We start from the raw sequence: 14,101 nt of genomic DNA on the forward strand, positions 1-14,101 counted from the left end.
CTTTGAACTAGTATATGCACAAAACCTCATAGAGTAACAATTCTATTTATACCTGTACAAAGAATGTGACACAACATTCCAGAGCTACAGTTCCGTGGAATGCTTTTGACTTTTGTGGGGTGTGGTTTTTTTGGTAGTTTATTTCACGTTTATGTTTGTTTGTGGTGTTGTTTTAAAAACTGAGTTGTGGTACTAATAAAGTAAGCTTTTTTGGCTAACCCATCTTTAAAATATACCTCTGAAAAACCCTCCTCAGCAATATACTTGGGCAAGCACACTTCTAGATAGTGTGCCTATCTTAAAACATAGTAAACTTCTGCATGACGTTGTTGAAGCACTCGGATCAATCTCTTGGAGGAGGAAGGCCAGAAAATTCTGCCTCTTTTCTCAGTGACAGGACCAGCCTGTGCTTCTTGCAGCTATGGAGCTGAGTTCTGTTAACTTTATGCTTTTCTAGAACAGCTGAAAACAAAACCTTTTCAGCTAATCTTTTTTAGCTCAGTGCAGTCTGAGGTCAAGTTAAAGCTAGCTCAGGTGGCGTCCAGTCAGTCTACTGGAGATTTAGTTAAATCTGTTTAAATATAAGCAAGAGTTCTGGAATGGGCTGTTCCATGAAATAAAAGTAATTTATTTAACTTACAAAGGGAAAACTAAACAATGACATTTACTCTTCTTTCTTCTCATAATTCTCATACTTCACAGGCTGCAATTTAAAATCACCTTTGGCGAAAGGTGCTTTTTATTCTAGAATATCTTACAATACAGCACAGACATCAAAATTTTCATTGGAGGAATAAGACAGTTTGTTAACATTTAAATACGCAGACATCCGTTCCAGTCATCGAAGAACATGGTTTTTGTTTACAACAGAAAAATACATCTGACAACAGTAGCTAGTTATATTACAAGCAAACAATATTGAACTCTGCATAGTTTATACAATATACTCTGGTAATAATTTAATTACCAGTTTTATCCACTATTTACTAGCTGGCCACATAAAGCCTGACATTCATCTGAAATGTGGCATTATATTTTCCATTGGTATTCTCTTAACAGCTTCATTTAATGAAGTATTTTCTGGACAAGTGAATTTAAAAACTAAAAGCTGACTAGAATGATGAATGTCTTCACTACAAACATTTAGTGCTTACAATACATTCCTAAAGTAAAGGCAGGTGTCCAATAGAAAACATAGCTCTCAGAAAGAAAGGAAAATAGTGTGCAAATTAAAAACCATCGCATTTAAAAATATGCTGATGTGCAAGTTACAGTATCAACTGTGCAATAATACTAACTGGAAAAAAATCTCAGCATAAAATGATACATCTCTCACAGTACATCCTTGATTGCACATGTGCCACGGCATTTGCATCCATTACACTTTCTGGCGAAAATCAAATACACCGAGTACCCTTAATTAAAACTAAACTATTTTACAATGAGAAGTTGTACACATGCTTCAATTAGTGGGAAAAACTGGAATAAAAGTAATCAGAATCATGTCAGAAATGCTGACTGACTTATAGAGCCACAGTGCTTGTTAAGTGACTGACAACTGTCAGAATCTTTGCAAGACACTAAATGCAGCTTGTGGGTTACTGAACCATAACCCCCCTCTGTCCAACTGTACCGACTTGAATTGTTTGCTTGCACAATACAGTACATGCATTTCCACCCCACGGATCCTTATGGGCATATTCAAAATATACCTGTTGTAAAAGTGTTGCTTTTCTTGTTTGTTTGTTTGTTTAATTATCTTTTAACCCACAATATTTAATGCTGCAGTCACTGCTTTGAAAGGAAACACATTTTCTTTCCACAGTGCATATCACTGTGTTTTTAGCTACTTAAAGGGACATTATATAAAACCAGGATTAGCTCACATAACGCTACAGAATGTCAAAAATGCCTGAAGGTACATTGAAAGCATTGGGAAGAACCCTCATTTTCAGAGTGCCATCTGCTCCACAGGAGAAGATTCGGTTGCCTTGCACAGTTTCAATCTGGGTGACACCAGCACCAATGTTTCTGAAAAGGGACTGCTTTGCGTGTTCATTTTTAAATGAGTGAATTAAGTTGTAGCCAGTCAGTCTCCACACCTGTATCAAAAAAACGACAAATGACAAAAGGAGATGAAAATTCAAGGATTTGTATTTTTCCCCCTAATGTTTCAGATTCCTGGTTGTTCTAAATGCTATTCAGCAAAGATAAAGGATATTTTTTGTTGCCTAGTAGCAACAATTACTACAAGTCCAAGACTCCTGGGAGGTTCTTGATGCAGTGTAAGGCTACCTTAGGGTGGACCAGCTCTCACTGGGCAGGATGAGGTGGCCCTGTGGTACCTAGTCAGAGTCCTCCTCCCAGCTTCCCTCCCATGAAAGCTGCAGAAAGGACAGGTTGCATTTTCATCCGAGATGACTATGGCCAGCTTTCCAGCTGCTGGAGTTGCTTTCCTGCTAAGGAATGCTGCAGGGAGTAAGCTGCACAATTATTAAACATGCAGAGTCATAGGAAGTATGGCTGTCTGTTGTGTCCTAAGCAGCAGGAGCCCTCAGCAAGGCCAAGCCACGATCTGTGCAGAGGTACAGAAAGCACCTATTAAACAGTTTGCAGCCCAGCTAAAAGGAAAGAAATCTTACTCTCCTTCTCTTTACCATGTTCTTGTATTTCCTTCCTTTAGTATTCATGAAAAGAGCCCTTTAAACAGGGACTGGGTTTCTGGTTTGGTTTTTTGTTTATTTGTTTTGATGTTGATGTTCGTTTTTTACTACTCTGACATCTTAATAGCTGTCTGGGGCATCAAGAGAAAAAGTACAACTTGGTGTTCAGAAACTTTACACAACGCTGAAGTTGCTGAGCGCCCCCTGTGTTGCAAAGAAATGTTCAAAGGCAAAACCACAACACTTTTAAGAGAGAGGGAAAAACAAAGCTAAGATTTCAGAACCATGCACTTTGCTTTATCCACTTAAAATTCAGTCTCACAGCTTTAAAAAGATAAATATTTAGAGGAGGAGAAAACCTACTTGCTTTAGAAGGCTACTAGTATATTTAAGTTTATATTATAAATGTAAGGCAAGCATCCTGTATATCAAGTGTAGGTTTGGGGTTTTTGGGTTTGTTTTTTGTTTTGTTACTGCATTTATCTGGCTATTTGCAACATGCTGATCAACATATGACAATACACCTCTCCTATAGAATGCAGCTCCTCCAATCCCTTACCTTCATGTTGCCTTCTGCTGAGCCTGTGACAAAATAGTCCTCAGAAGGATCCAGTGCAAGGGCCTTAACAGCTGACTCGTGGGCTTGGAAGGTAAACAGGATTTGCCTCTGTCTGATGTCAAAGATGCAGATATATCCCTTCCTACCTCCAGAAATTAGCAGTTGATGCTTGGGTGCATACTGAAGTACTGTGGCACCGTGGTCATGGCAAGTGAAGGCTGAAGAAGAAGAATGTCAGAATTCAATAGACTTGAAACTGTAAGTAGCTTTCAATCTTAAAAAGCATTTCTTCTGTAAATTATTATCTGAATATTTTTAAATTTTACAGATACATTCCTTCATATAGGTACTGTCATATCAGCTGACGTAAGAGCTATCTAGATGTAATGCACAAGAAAGTATGATATGCAGTCTAATTTATTTTAGAATACAGGTGCATAGCTGAACTCATGATTTGAGAAAATACAAAATTCAGCATATGAGTTCCTGACCTAAAAAACTATAGCTGAACTAAAAAAAATTAAACATTAATTATCTTATAGATACGTACTATTATATGCAGTCTACAACTTCCTTGTGAGGGGAAGAGCAGGGACAGGCACTGATCTCTTCTCTGTGGTAATCAGTGACAGGACCTGAGGGAATGGCCTGAAGTTTTGTCAGAGGAGGGTTAGGTTGGATATTAGAAAAAGGTTCTTGCCCCAGAGGGTGGTTGGGCACTGAACAGGCTCCCCAGGGAAGTGGTCACAGCCCCAAGGCTGACAGAGTTCAAGAGGTGTTTGGATGATACTTTCAGGCACACTGTGTGACTCTGGGGGATGGTTCTGTGCAGGGCACAGGAATTCGACCTGATGATCTTTGTGGTCTTCCAACTCAGCATATTCTCTGATTCTGATTTCCTAACCTTTTTTCATTGAAGCCTTACCTCAGTGTCTTTAAAATGAGACTGAACTTTAGTGCAACCTCCTAGTTTTAAGATATGAATCTTAGGATGCCCCTATTGTTTATTTAAGTATTGCAGTTGCTTGCAGGTATTTTTCATGGTTGAATTTACTCTTTTAAAAGCCCAGGATGTCATACTTCGATTTCTATATGTCTTCCTTTCATTGTGCAACATGATAGAATTTTATTACAGAAAGAAGAAATTGTTAACTTGGTCAAATAGACACAAATATCTCCAAGAACTCACTTCAAGTACTGAAAGACAATAGCAGACAGAAGGAACTGCTTCTATTATAACCTACAGTTGTCTTCTGTACTTCACCAGAGTACTGGATATATTAATTAAGTGTCAGTTTAAGTGAAAGCATAAGAGTTTGATAATGCAGCCTTAATTAGTCTGCTGTTAGCTTTTGTTTTCAGAACTGTGCTGAGATATTTTAGACTTTATTAATATTGTCATAAAATGAGCTTTGTGTATGACCCTATGGACTCCCACATCTCTGGAAGTGTTCAAGGCCAGGATGGATTGAGTGTTTAGTTACCTGGTCTAGTGGAAGGTGTCTCTGCTCATGGCAGTGGGTTTGGAAAGGGATGATTTTTAAGGTCCCTTCCAACCCAAACCATGTATGACTCTATGATCTTCTATGACTTTTCTATATAGAACAGATTACCATCATGCTAGAGAATATTTAGTACCAGTTCTGGTTCATGCATCCCTGTGCAACACGTACTTAGACCTGTTTCTCAGTAAAAGTTTTTCCTTAGCACCAAATGCATTCACAAGCTGTATTTCTTTAGTCAATAAGAAGCAGAGGTTTAATTTTCACTGCAGTACTTACCATGTATAAGACTGTTACCAGATGAAACCAAAGTGTCCCAGAGGCACACATTTCTGAGGGGGGGGAAAAGAAAGTCATTACAGCCTGTTAGTAAGTGATTCATGACTCAGAAAGGGTTCACATTTTATGTCAGTCTAGAAGGTAGAACTGAACAAGGAGCCCTTGACACTGTAGTCATTGGAAAACATATGCTAAAAACTAAGAACTTTAATTCCTTTCTCTGTTCTTTTATGCTTTTTAGTGGAACTATATGTTCTACCTTTAAGATGTGTACCAATCCTTGATTGTATCAAGACATTATAGAAGTTTTTCTTTTTGGACAAGAAGAATTATCCCCTTTGCCGAATATATTTCTCCCCCCAGCAACGGCATCACATCACACTGCATTTGGAATACAACTTGAAAAAACTGGTTAACTATTGACCACTCCTCACAAAAAATAAATTTAGGAAGCAAGCAACTGAAGGAATAATGTTCAAAGAAATCATCTGGCAAGTTCAAGGTGTAACAAAGCTTAGAACACTGAGCCTTAGAATGTCAGTCACACATTAATCAGCTCACCAAGAGCTACCACGTTAATGGAGATGAACAGGTAGTCTTGGTGAAACTCCTCATTGTTTCTTTAAACACACCTGTTATCATTGGATTGTCCTGATGTAGCAACTAGGCTTGAAGAGGTTATGAATGCAAAGTCACTTGTGGTTTTACTGTGGCACTGCCAACTCTGTTAAAAAAACAAAACACATAAGAAAAGGTGCAATCTTACCAGATGTTGTTTGCATCAAAAGTTACTACTATGACTCTGATGTCAGTGATAGCAAAACACAAGCAGTCTTTTACACAGAGGTCAAAACTGAACGTTTGAAACCTCAGAGAATGGAACAATGGATTAAAAATCCAGTATAAAATAAAGAGATACTAAAATTAGTGACCTTAGCAAATCCATAATATAGTGTATGACAACAGCCTGAACTTTAAATTAAGCATGATTTTCATGTACTGTTAAGAAGTAGTGAAACGAATTAGAAGAGTGCATTTTTACTAATTTTGGCGTTGTAAAGTCATTACTTGTAGCTCTGATTTTTAATTTCATCAAGGGTAATGTTGAAGTAGTATTTCTAATTACACTGCAGCTTATGGTTATTGTGCAATTAGTTTTCCAGAGGTGTACTACTGAAACTCTACAGCTGTTTTGACAAAGTATGCCAACTAAAAGCAGCAAAATCAAAAATGTCTCAGTAAAGTCATATGCTCTTGGCCTGTCTGAAGTCTCAGAGACTTCACTTTCCTCTATAATAAGAAAAAAAATAATTCTGTTTACTTACCAGATAGGGTTTAGGATTTGAGGTGGTTTGGTTTACTTGCCAAATACTTAGAAAACCTTCACCATCAGCAACACCACACTGCAAGGAATGAATCCCATTTATTATCATAATGTACTGGTTACTGGATGTTTACTTCATAATAATTAATAATAGTAAACTGCCAACTTTAGGAAAAAGCCCACCTAAACCACCAAACCTTCATCTGTAAAGGGAATATCAACAACACCGATGGTCAGGTACAAAAAAGTAGTTTAGATGCCAAGTGAGTTCAGTGCTGATTGTTTATTGATTAAGGAATGATGCTCTGCTGCATAGCCAACTCTTTTCTGGAAATGGAGGCTTTTTAAGCATGGAAGCTTATCTTTCAAATCCTAATGTTAAATGCTAAGGCTTACGGATGCATCATGACTCCTCTTGAAAAGGCTTAAAAAAGGAAGATGCATGACATATCATAAAAGCATGATGAGGACAATTGTGGAAGGACTGGACTTTTTATCATGAATGGTAAAATGACACTTATATCTATTAACCAAAATGCATAAAAATTAATACTGTATATTCTATGCAGCTGTATATTAATACTGTATTTCTCATACAGTATATTCTGTATTTTACAAAATAATTTTAGAAATATTTATAATTATTTTTTATATTTTCTCCTTTTAGTTGGGTTTCATGAGTCCCACCTGAGCGACCTTTGTGTGAAGCACAGTGACAACTAGTACATCTCAGTTTCTGACTTAAGATTGTTTCCTACGTGATGGTAAGATTGCAGTATCTCAAAACACAATCAAAACACAATTTTAAAATCAGTTTAAATCACATTTTATGCAACTTGACAATCTTTGAGGTCTTTTCCAACCTTAATGATTCTATGATTCTATTACTGATACAAGTGTGTTTCTCTAAAATAAGGATGCCCATTAGTTTTTTTAAATGTTTAAAAAAGTGTAAAAATGAAGCAAATGGGATACAGGATAGCAGTGTGAAGTGACAGAAGAGAAAGGAGAATAAGGGTCAGTGTTTATTTACAAAGCTCCCACATGCAGACAAAATGAATGATACTGCTCATACCATCACTGTAGGACATCATAAAAGTTCTGTGTGTCACCAGTTACAACTGTTTTAGAGGTCACAGCACAACCAAGCATTTCCTTATGAATAAAAAACCCAATCCCTCACCCCAAACCCCTAAATGTTGTACTTACCTTATTGCCCTGGGAATTGAAATACATCCTTGTAACCCTGGCATTCCCAGCCTGTCGGAAGCAAACCAGCTGCTGGGGTCTTGACCACTCAAACATTCGAACACTCCCATCCTGTGCTCCTGTAAGGTCTGAGATGAAAAGATGTTCATTAATACTACAGTATTTTGTAGAAAATTGTCTATTCCATACTATTACGTGTGATTCACTTACAATACTGGTGGACAGGATGCGAAGCCATTCTCTTGACGTTATTCAGATTTCTTTTAATAAGCTTAATATAAAACAAAGAAAAATGAGAATAATTTTGAAAAAAGACATAAACACACTCTTCAGTTTTGTTTACACTACTACGTGGTGAGTGTCCCCCAGTTAAAAAAAGTTTGTTAAACTAATAATATTTGCATGGTCCTACATCAAAGCTCCTACAAGAAAGGAAAAAAGCCTGATTGTACCATCGTTTTCTATATCACAATAATTCTGTGCCACAGTATACAAGAAAATCCTTAGTTTGGCCTTATTTTTGGCCAGTAACTGGTCACCATTGGCCTTTTATGCCAACATTAAATTAACAGCATGATGACTGATGCATACCAGGTCTCTCTACTAAACAACACACAAAAAAAGTGATGCTCTCCTGAGTTGCATACACTGAAGTACTTACCACACCAGCTCCAGTGCTGGTTTGACCAGTGCCCAACCATGGCATGGATGGAGATGGTTGTATCTGACTCACTCCAAATGACGGGGCAGTTGACTGAGTGAGTGTTGTGGTGGAACCACGGAAGTCAATGTCATCAGAACTGTGAAAGAACAGCAGTGTTCTGCTTTAAACAAATGTTTCTTTGCTCCTAATGCTCTTTGCTTATTTGTCAAGAGCCTAAGGACAGTGAGTAGAGGAAGTGATTATAATGAGAATTGATAATTCCTGCACTTACATAGTACAAATTCCTTCCACGTGCTCCAAAGCTATCCATGTTTAATCTCAAGAGATGATCCTAATATAAGGATATAAGCTCTCCTGAGAAGAATATTGTTGTACTATTCCTGACCTGTGTGTGCAGTGTGCAAGGGAGTGTGGTACAGAGGAGTGCTCACAGATCTCAGCACAGTAATGGAGCAGACAGTAATCCAGCCTGCTGTATTACAGAACAAGCATCAGCTACCACAACTACCCTCCACACTGCAACGATGCAAGAGAACTACAGTGTTTCTAAGGTATTCCTTTATTAGCTTATGCATCATGGGATTTGACTTCACTGTGCAGTGTAAACATGCCTAAAGACAACTAAACATTCTCTTGCATTCCCTCACTCATTTGTATAGCAACCTGAAACTTACTGAAGAAGAGTAATTAAATTTTTTGGTATGCTCCATTTGTGCCTACACAGGTATTATATATTCAGCCTCACAGTAAATCAATACTCTTATTAATATAACCACAAAGAAACAATCCTACCTTTTAGATTCTCTGTCATATTCTTCCCCAATCCATATAAATGACTGAGCAGCCAGCAGAGCTGAAATATCAAGTTCTTGAACATCATGTGTAGATGCCAAAACAATTTCATTGCTGTTTGCCTATGCAGCACAAACACAAAATTTATACTAACTACACAATTAGGATTCTTTTTATTAGACTTCCTGTAGTATGTGAGGCTTACCTTGTTAACTGCAAATGCCATTATCATATCTGATTCTTTGTGAATGATTTTTGCTTTTCCTCCAGGGTAGCCAAGATCTGCTTCAACCTACAAAACATTTATAAAAAACTTCAATTAGCATGAAAATTCATTTTGAAGCAGTACGTTCAGAGTGCAAAAATCTATACAAAATTCATGCAAGAAAAGTTCAGTGGCCTCAGCATTGATTCGGAAGCTAAACTTTAGACTTCTCATACTCTTTGGTGTTCTAGAAGCCAGAAGTTGTGTTTGAGCATAAGAAACAAGTTGTGTGTGCAACACTATTTATGAGGTTTTCACTCATCCCAATTATCAGGACATCTGAAGTTAGTTCAGTGATTAAAAGCCTGCCACACAGACTACACAGAACATACAGCTTCTGTTAGTCACATTAGAGAAAGAAAGCCAGTTCCACAGAACTTTTAAGAATGTGCTGGAGGTTTGGGAGAAGGAATACTACCTTGTTTTTGTGATCTTCTGCTACGCAGTTTTGTTTGACCTGCTCCACACGATCTTCTACAGACTACATAACATCACACAGTCACAAACACAAAACACATGCACAAACAAATATAAAAAAAGAATGAAACATTCCAAACTAGATTTTAAAGGCCACTCTGTCAGTAAATGATGACAAATGTATTTTTAACTTTTTATAAAAGGCACAGAAACTAAGACAGGAATCTAAACAAACTCACTTAAAATGTAATGCCTCCTAGATGAACACAAGATGTATGATATAGTAAATAAATGGAGGAGTAATACACACACAAACTCCATACTTACAGGAATTCTTAAAGATACTAAACCATATACTTATTTCCCATGACATTTATGTGTTGGTTTAAATTTTCAGTTAGAACTTAAAGCAGTTGTAACTGGTATAATTCGTAAAGCCCCATATTATATATTACTATATAATATTACTCTTATATGTATATATTACTCATGCATATATACATATACACAAATTATTAGCGCATTTAAGTTTCTTTTTCTGTATCACAAACCAAAAAATATTATATGAATATTCAAATTTCTTTGCTTATTACCATTATCACAAATGTTCTTTTTATTAGGACAGTATTCAGATACATAAAGGTGAGCTATGTCTTGTCTACATATATTCTTTTCAGTTGATAGTCCAATCAACAACATGACAGTCATGTTGATTTTGAAAAAAAATCCAAACACTTTTAAATGAAAGAAACTGAAATATTAATGAAAAATGGAAAGAAAAATTAAAGTAAATACTGAGGAGACTGAGGAACAGTTATAATTGAGCTTTCTTTTTAAAAGAAGTTACATCCTTTGTTTACCTCACTCTGTTTTCTTTTCTTTGTGAATATGTATCTTATGAAAGTCTCCTGAAGAAGTTCTTGCTTCACAAGAAAATGCCAGAGCCTCTTTGCTGGAAGAGCTGAGTAATCCTTTGATCTGGATAAAATAGAAGGAGGAAAGAAATAATGAATATGCTGAGTTGGAAGGGACCCATCAGGATCATCAAAGTCTAACTCCTGGCCCTGCTCATGACAGCCCCAAGAGTCACGCCATGTGCCTGAGAGTGTTGTCCAAACACTTCTTGAACTCAGACAGGTCTGGTGCTGTGACCACTGGCCTGGGGAGCCTGTTCCAGTGCCCAAACACCCTCCAGGTGAAGAAACTTTTCCTGATATCCAATCTAAACCTTCCCTGACTCAGCTTCAGGCTGTTCCCTCGGGTCGTGTCACTGGGCACCACAGAGAAGAGATCAGTGCCTGCCCCTCCTCTTCCCCTCACAAGGAAGTCATAACTGCAACGATGTCTCCCCTCAGTCTCCTCTTCTCCAGGCTGAAGAGACCAAGTGACCTCAGCTGCAACACATACAGCTTCCCCTCAAGGCCCTTCACCATCCTTGTTGCCCTCCTTTGGACGCTCTCCAACAGCCCTACACCCTTTCTATATTGTGGCACCCAAAACTGCCACCATATTCCAGGTGAGGCCGCCCCAGTTCAGAGCAGAGTGGGACAATCCCCTCCCTCGCCCGGCTGGTGATGCCTGATGCCCCCCAGGACACAGTTGACCCTCCCAGCTGCCATGTTTAACATTAGGAGGAAATACTTTTTAGAATTTCTGTCATCAAAGAATGTGTCTTTGCTAGGAAAAGAACACTTACTTGAACGGTGTGTTTTCAGGTTCAATCATCGCTTTATTGCGGAGAATAGCTGGTCCTGCACCTACACCAAGGTCACTGGGGTAAGTATTGATGTAGTTTGGTGGTGGGCCTTCAAACTGGTCCATTCTATCTTGAAGAATCTGTTCCCAGTGTTCCAAATTTTTTATTACAGCAATGCCCAATGGTGATGTTACAGGCAGATCTAAACAGAAATATTACTTAATTAAAGCTTAAGAGGAAAAAACCAATTTAAGTTACAGTGTGTACAAAACCCACAGAATAATACAACCATCCAAAAAATAAACATGAAAAGAAACCTATGCGTTGGCTATTGTAAAAAATAAGGCATTTAATTATTTAAATTTTAAAATTAAAATTAAAAAGCAAAGTCTTACAGAGAGCCACATAAAAAGAAAAATAAAATGTAAAGCAGGATTTAACATACCAGTGAATTCCAGACCAGCAATGGGAAAGAAATTCTTAATGTTGTGCAGAACTAATTTTACCATTGTCAGATGTAGAAGTGCCCAACTGTGTAAAAAGAACAGATTTAGTTATGTTAAAACAACATTAAGAGTTATCTACAGAATATTTTTCTTCAACCAAATACACAGGTTAGAATAACAGTGTAGAAGTGTTGTATTTAATCTGCACCTCACTAAAAACCTACATGCTTGAATCAGTAGTCTAAAACATTTTTTTGGAGCTGGCATTGTGGTACCTTATGCTCTTTGTGTCTTAAAAATGAAGATGGGGATTTCTTATTTGTTTTCCCCTACCCAAAAAACTGCAAACCACACAGCCTTGACCTCCTAATCCCTTTTTCTTGGCAAGTTAGTGGGGAACTGTGATGAGAATTTGTCACTTCAGTAATCCCATTGCCACAGATAACACACAGTACTAAAGTTATTTGACTTAAAACTGGATGGTGCTGAAGACCTGTATTGTTTTTTGGATTTGGCAGCAAAGATAACCACATGACATAATTGTTCTAAAATACTGAAAGTTTCTGCTAACCTGTAAGAATTGGCATCTGTGTGCTCCTGGATCTGCACATCAGAGAGGAAAGCGTCATCCTCCTCCTCATCACTGTGAATGCTTTCGTCAGAATCATATATAACACCACTGTCTGATAAAGGAAGAAATGGCTGCAATGTAAAGTAAAAGTCTGCTATAAAACCTATTTTCTGATTTCTTATTATTCAATTTTCAACGAAATTCAATATTCAACACTCTTATTTCAATTATCACTGTCATCGAGTTTAAATGACAGCAATTTAACCTGTAAATAAATTTCCCCATAATATAAGCAAATAGCAAGTGGAAAAATGTTAATCTCTATTATTGACAAGAGACATGTTTTGAAGGTGAAGTAATAGACTTCTTCCTTTTTTATTATGAGGATAATATTCTGCATCTTACAAGAAAGAGCACTCAAAATTTTCACATTATTTTTATCCTTTAAAACTTAAGGGAAGAAATACCCTTTTATGAACTGTAACTTTCATTTTCCATTTTAAATTACCTTTGCCATAAAATAGTCCCACATGCTGAGTTCTGGAGGAATAAACTTTTCTTTGTAAGAGGGTCTTTCTGCAGGTACAGGTGGTGGTACATTGCTGTCTTTCACTGGTCTTCCTGGCACCAGCATTCTCATGTTAAACCGGCGGCGATGTTTATCCATTTCTTCTGATGGAAGAGGCGGTGCTAAATTCAGGTAATTAAAAAAGCTGATATTAATATTGCATCTTTAAAATGGCTGTATTTTGTAATTGAAGCAACCAACACCACTGTTATTGGTACTAATTTCTACTGACTCAGAATCAAAGGCAGCTTAAATAAAGTAAGTGTAATCATTAAAATGTTCACTTATGATAAATTCAATAACTGTGGCATTTAGATATTGGACACATTATGAGAAGTATATTTTCTTTTACATTTATGTAGTGGATTAAGTTCTCAGGAGATGTACCTTTTAAGAAAAAAATCTTTTATCTAAAAATTTCTCAAGAGAGAAATTAGGAAACTCAGAAATTTTGTTGAGAAATAAAGTAATATATAAAATATCACAGTAAGCTGTACTATTAGCAGTAGTTATCAAAATATAAGCCAAGGAACTCTTAAGACAGAGAAGAAAATTTGAATAAAGAGACAGGCTTTTTGACACCTGAAGTCTGTTTTCAAGTGTTATGATTTAAAATGCCTTAACACTTATCAAAATTTTAATGTGGAATTTGTTCTTTGAAGTCCTATTGGCCAGGCAACATTGAAGATCACACTTACTTTATTACAAGGGAACTAGATATTTATAAACTTTTTTTTCCAAAAGCCACTACTAACACTCATCTGCACTGCAAGTCTTTACAAACCTTCGTTACCATCCTCTGAAACATCAGAAGCTGTAGTAGCTTGTAGATTAAAGGAAAACAGAACACATCTCAAATAACACAACTTATAAAAGTTATTCATATTAACACCTTGCGAAAATAACTGCCCTAAATGAGTTTAAGTTATTCCACGAATGACAAATACCTGTTGTGCATACTTATAATAGTGCAATGCCTTATTACTGTTTGGTTTTCTATCTTGGATATGGAATGTCTAATTTTTGCATAACTTTCAATCCTATTGTTGATTTGAAAGTCTATGTGATGTGATCTGCAGTACTGCTGCAGTGTGAAAACTTATGACAAATGGTTTTATCTGTCTTTGTCTTCAGAGCCTGAATTCA

General features: G+C 36.9%; 1 protein-coding gene across 4 annotated transcripts in view; it reads right to left on the bottom strand.

Annotated features, from left to right (window-relative positions):
• Nucleotides 1–607: 607 nt before the first annotated feature.
• Nucleotides 608–14,101, bottom strand: part of DMXL2 (Dmx like 2) — a 49,907-nt gene continuing 36,413 nt past the window's right edge. For 2 of the 4 annotated variants that reach the window (XM_050309816.1, XM_050309815.1), the window contains exons 29-44: nt 12,896–13,077; nt 12,388–12,518; nt 11,816–11,901; nt 11,371–11,572; nt 10,535–10,652; nt 9,676–9,738; nt 9,198–9,284; nt 8,993–9,114; nt 8,198–8,336; nt 7,747–7,807; nt 7,537–7,664; nt 6,329–6,406; nt 5,636–5,727; nt 5,004–5,056; nt 3,223–3,440; nt 608–2,102 (exon numbers count right to left, since the gene is read on the bottom strand). In XM_050309816.1, the coding sequence (XP_050165773.1) occupies nt 1,893–2,102; nt 3,223–3,440; nt 5,004–5,056; nt 5,636–5,727; nt 6,329–6,406; nt 7,537–7,664; nt 7,747–7,807; nt 8,198–8,336; nt 8,993–9,114; nt 9,198–9,284; nt 9,676–9,738; nt 10,535–10,652; nt 11,371–11,572; nt 11,816–11,901; nt 12,388–12,518; nt 12,896–13,077 (1,970 nt within the window). In that variant the 3' untranslated portion in view covers nt 608–1,892. The remainder of the gene's footprint in view (nt 2,103–3,222; nt 3,441–5,003; nt 5,057–5,635; nt 5,728–6,328; nt 6,407–7,536; nt 7,665–7,746; nt 7,808–8,197; nt 8,337–8,992; nt 9,115–9,197; nt 9,285–9,675; nt 9,739–10,534; nt 10,653–11,370; nt 11,573–11,815; nt 11,902–12,387; nt 12,519–12,895; nt 13,078–14,101) is intronic. The other 2 variants (XM_050309818.1, XM_050309817.1) reach the window with 1 other exon arrangement.

This window comes from Myiozetetes cayanensis, unplaced genomic scaffold, assembly GCF_022539395.1.
Source record: "Myiozetetes cayanensis isolate MyiCay16 unplaced genomic scaffold, myiCay2020 scf14, whole genome shotgun sequence".
Lineage (NCBI taxonomy): Eukaryota > Metazoa > Chordata > Aves > Passeriformes > Tyrannidae > Myiozetetes > Myiozetetes cayanensis.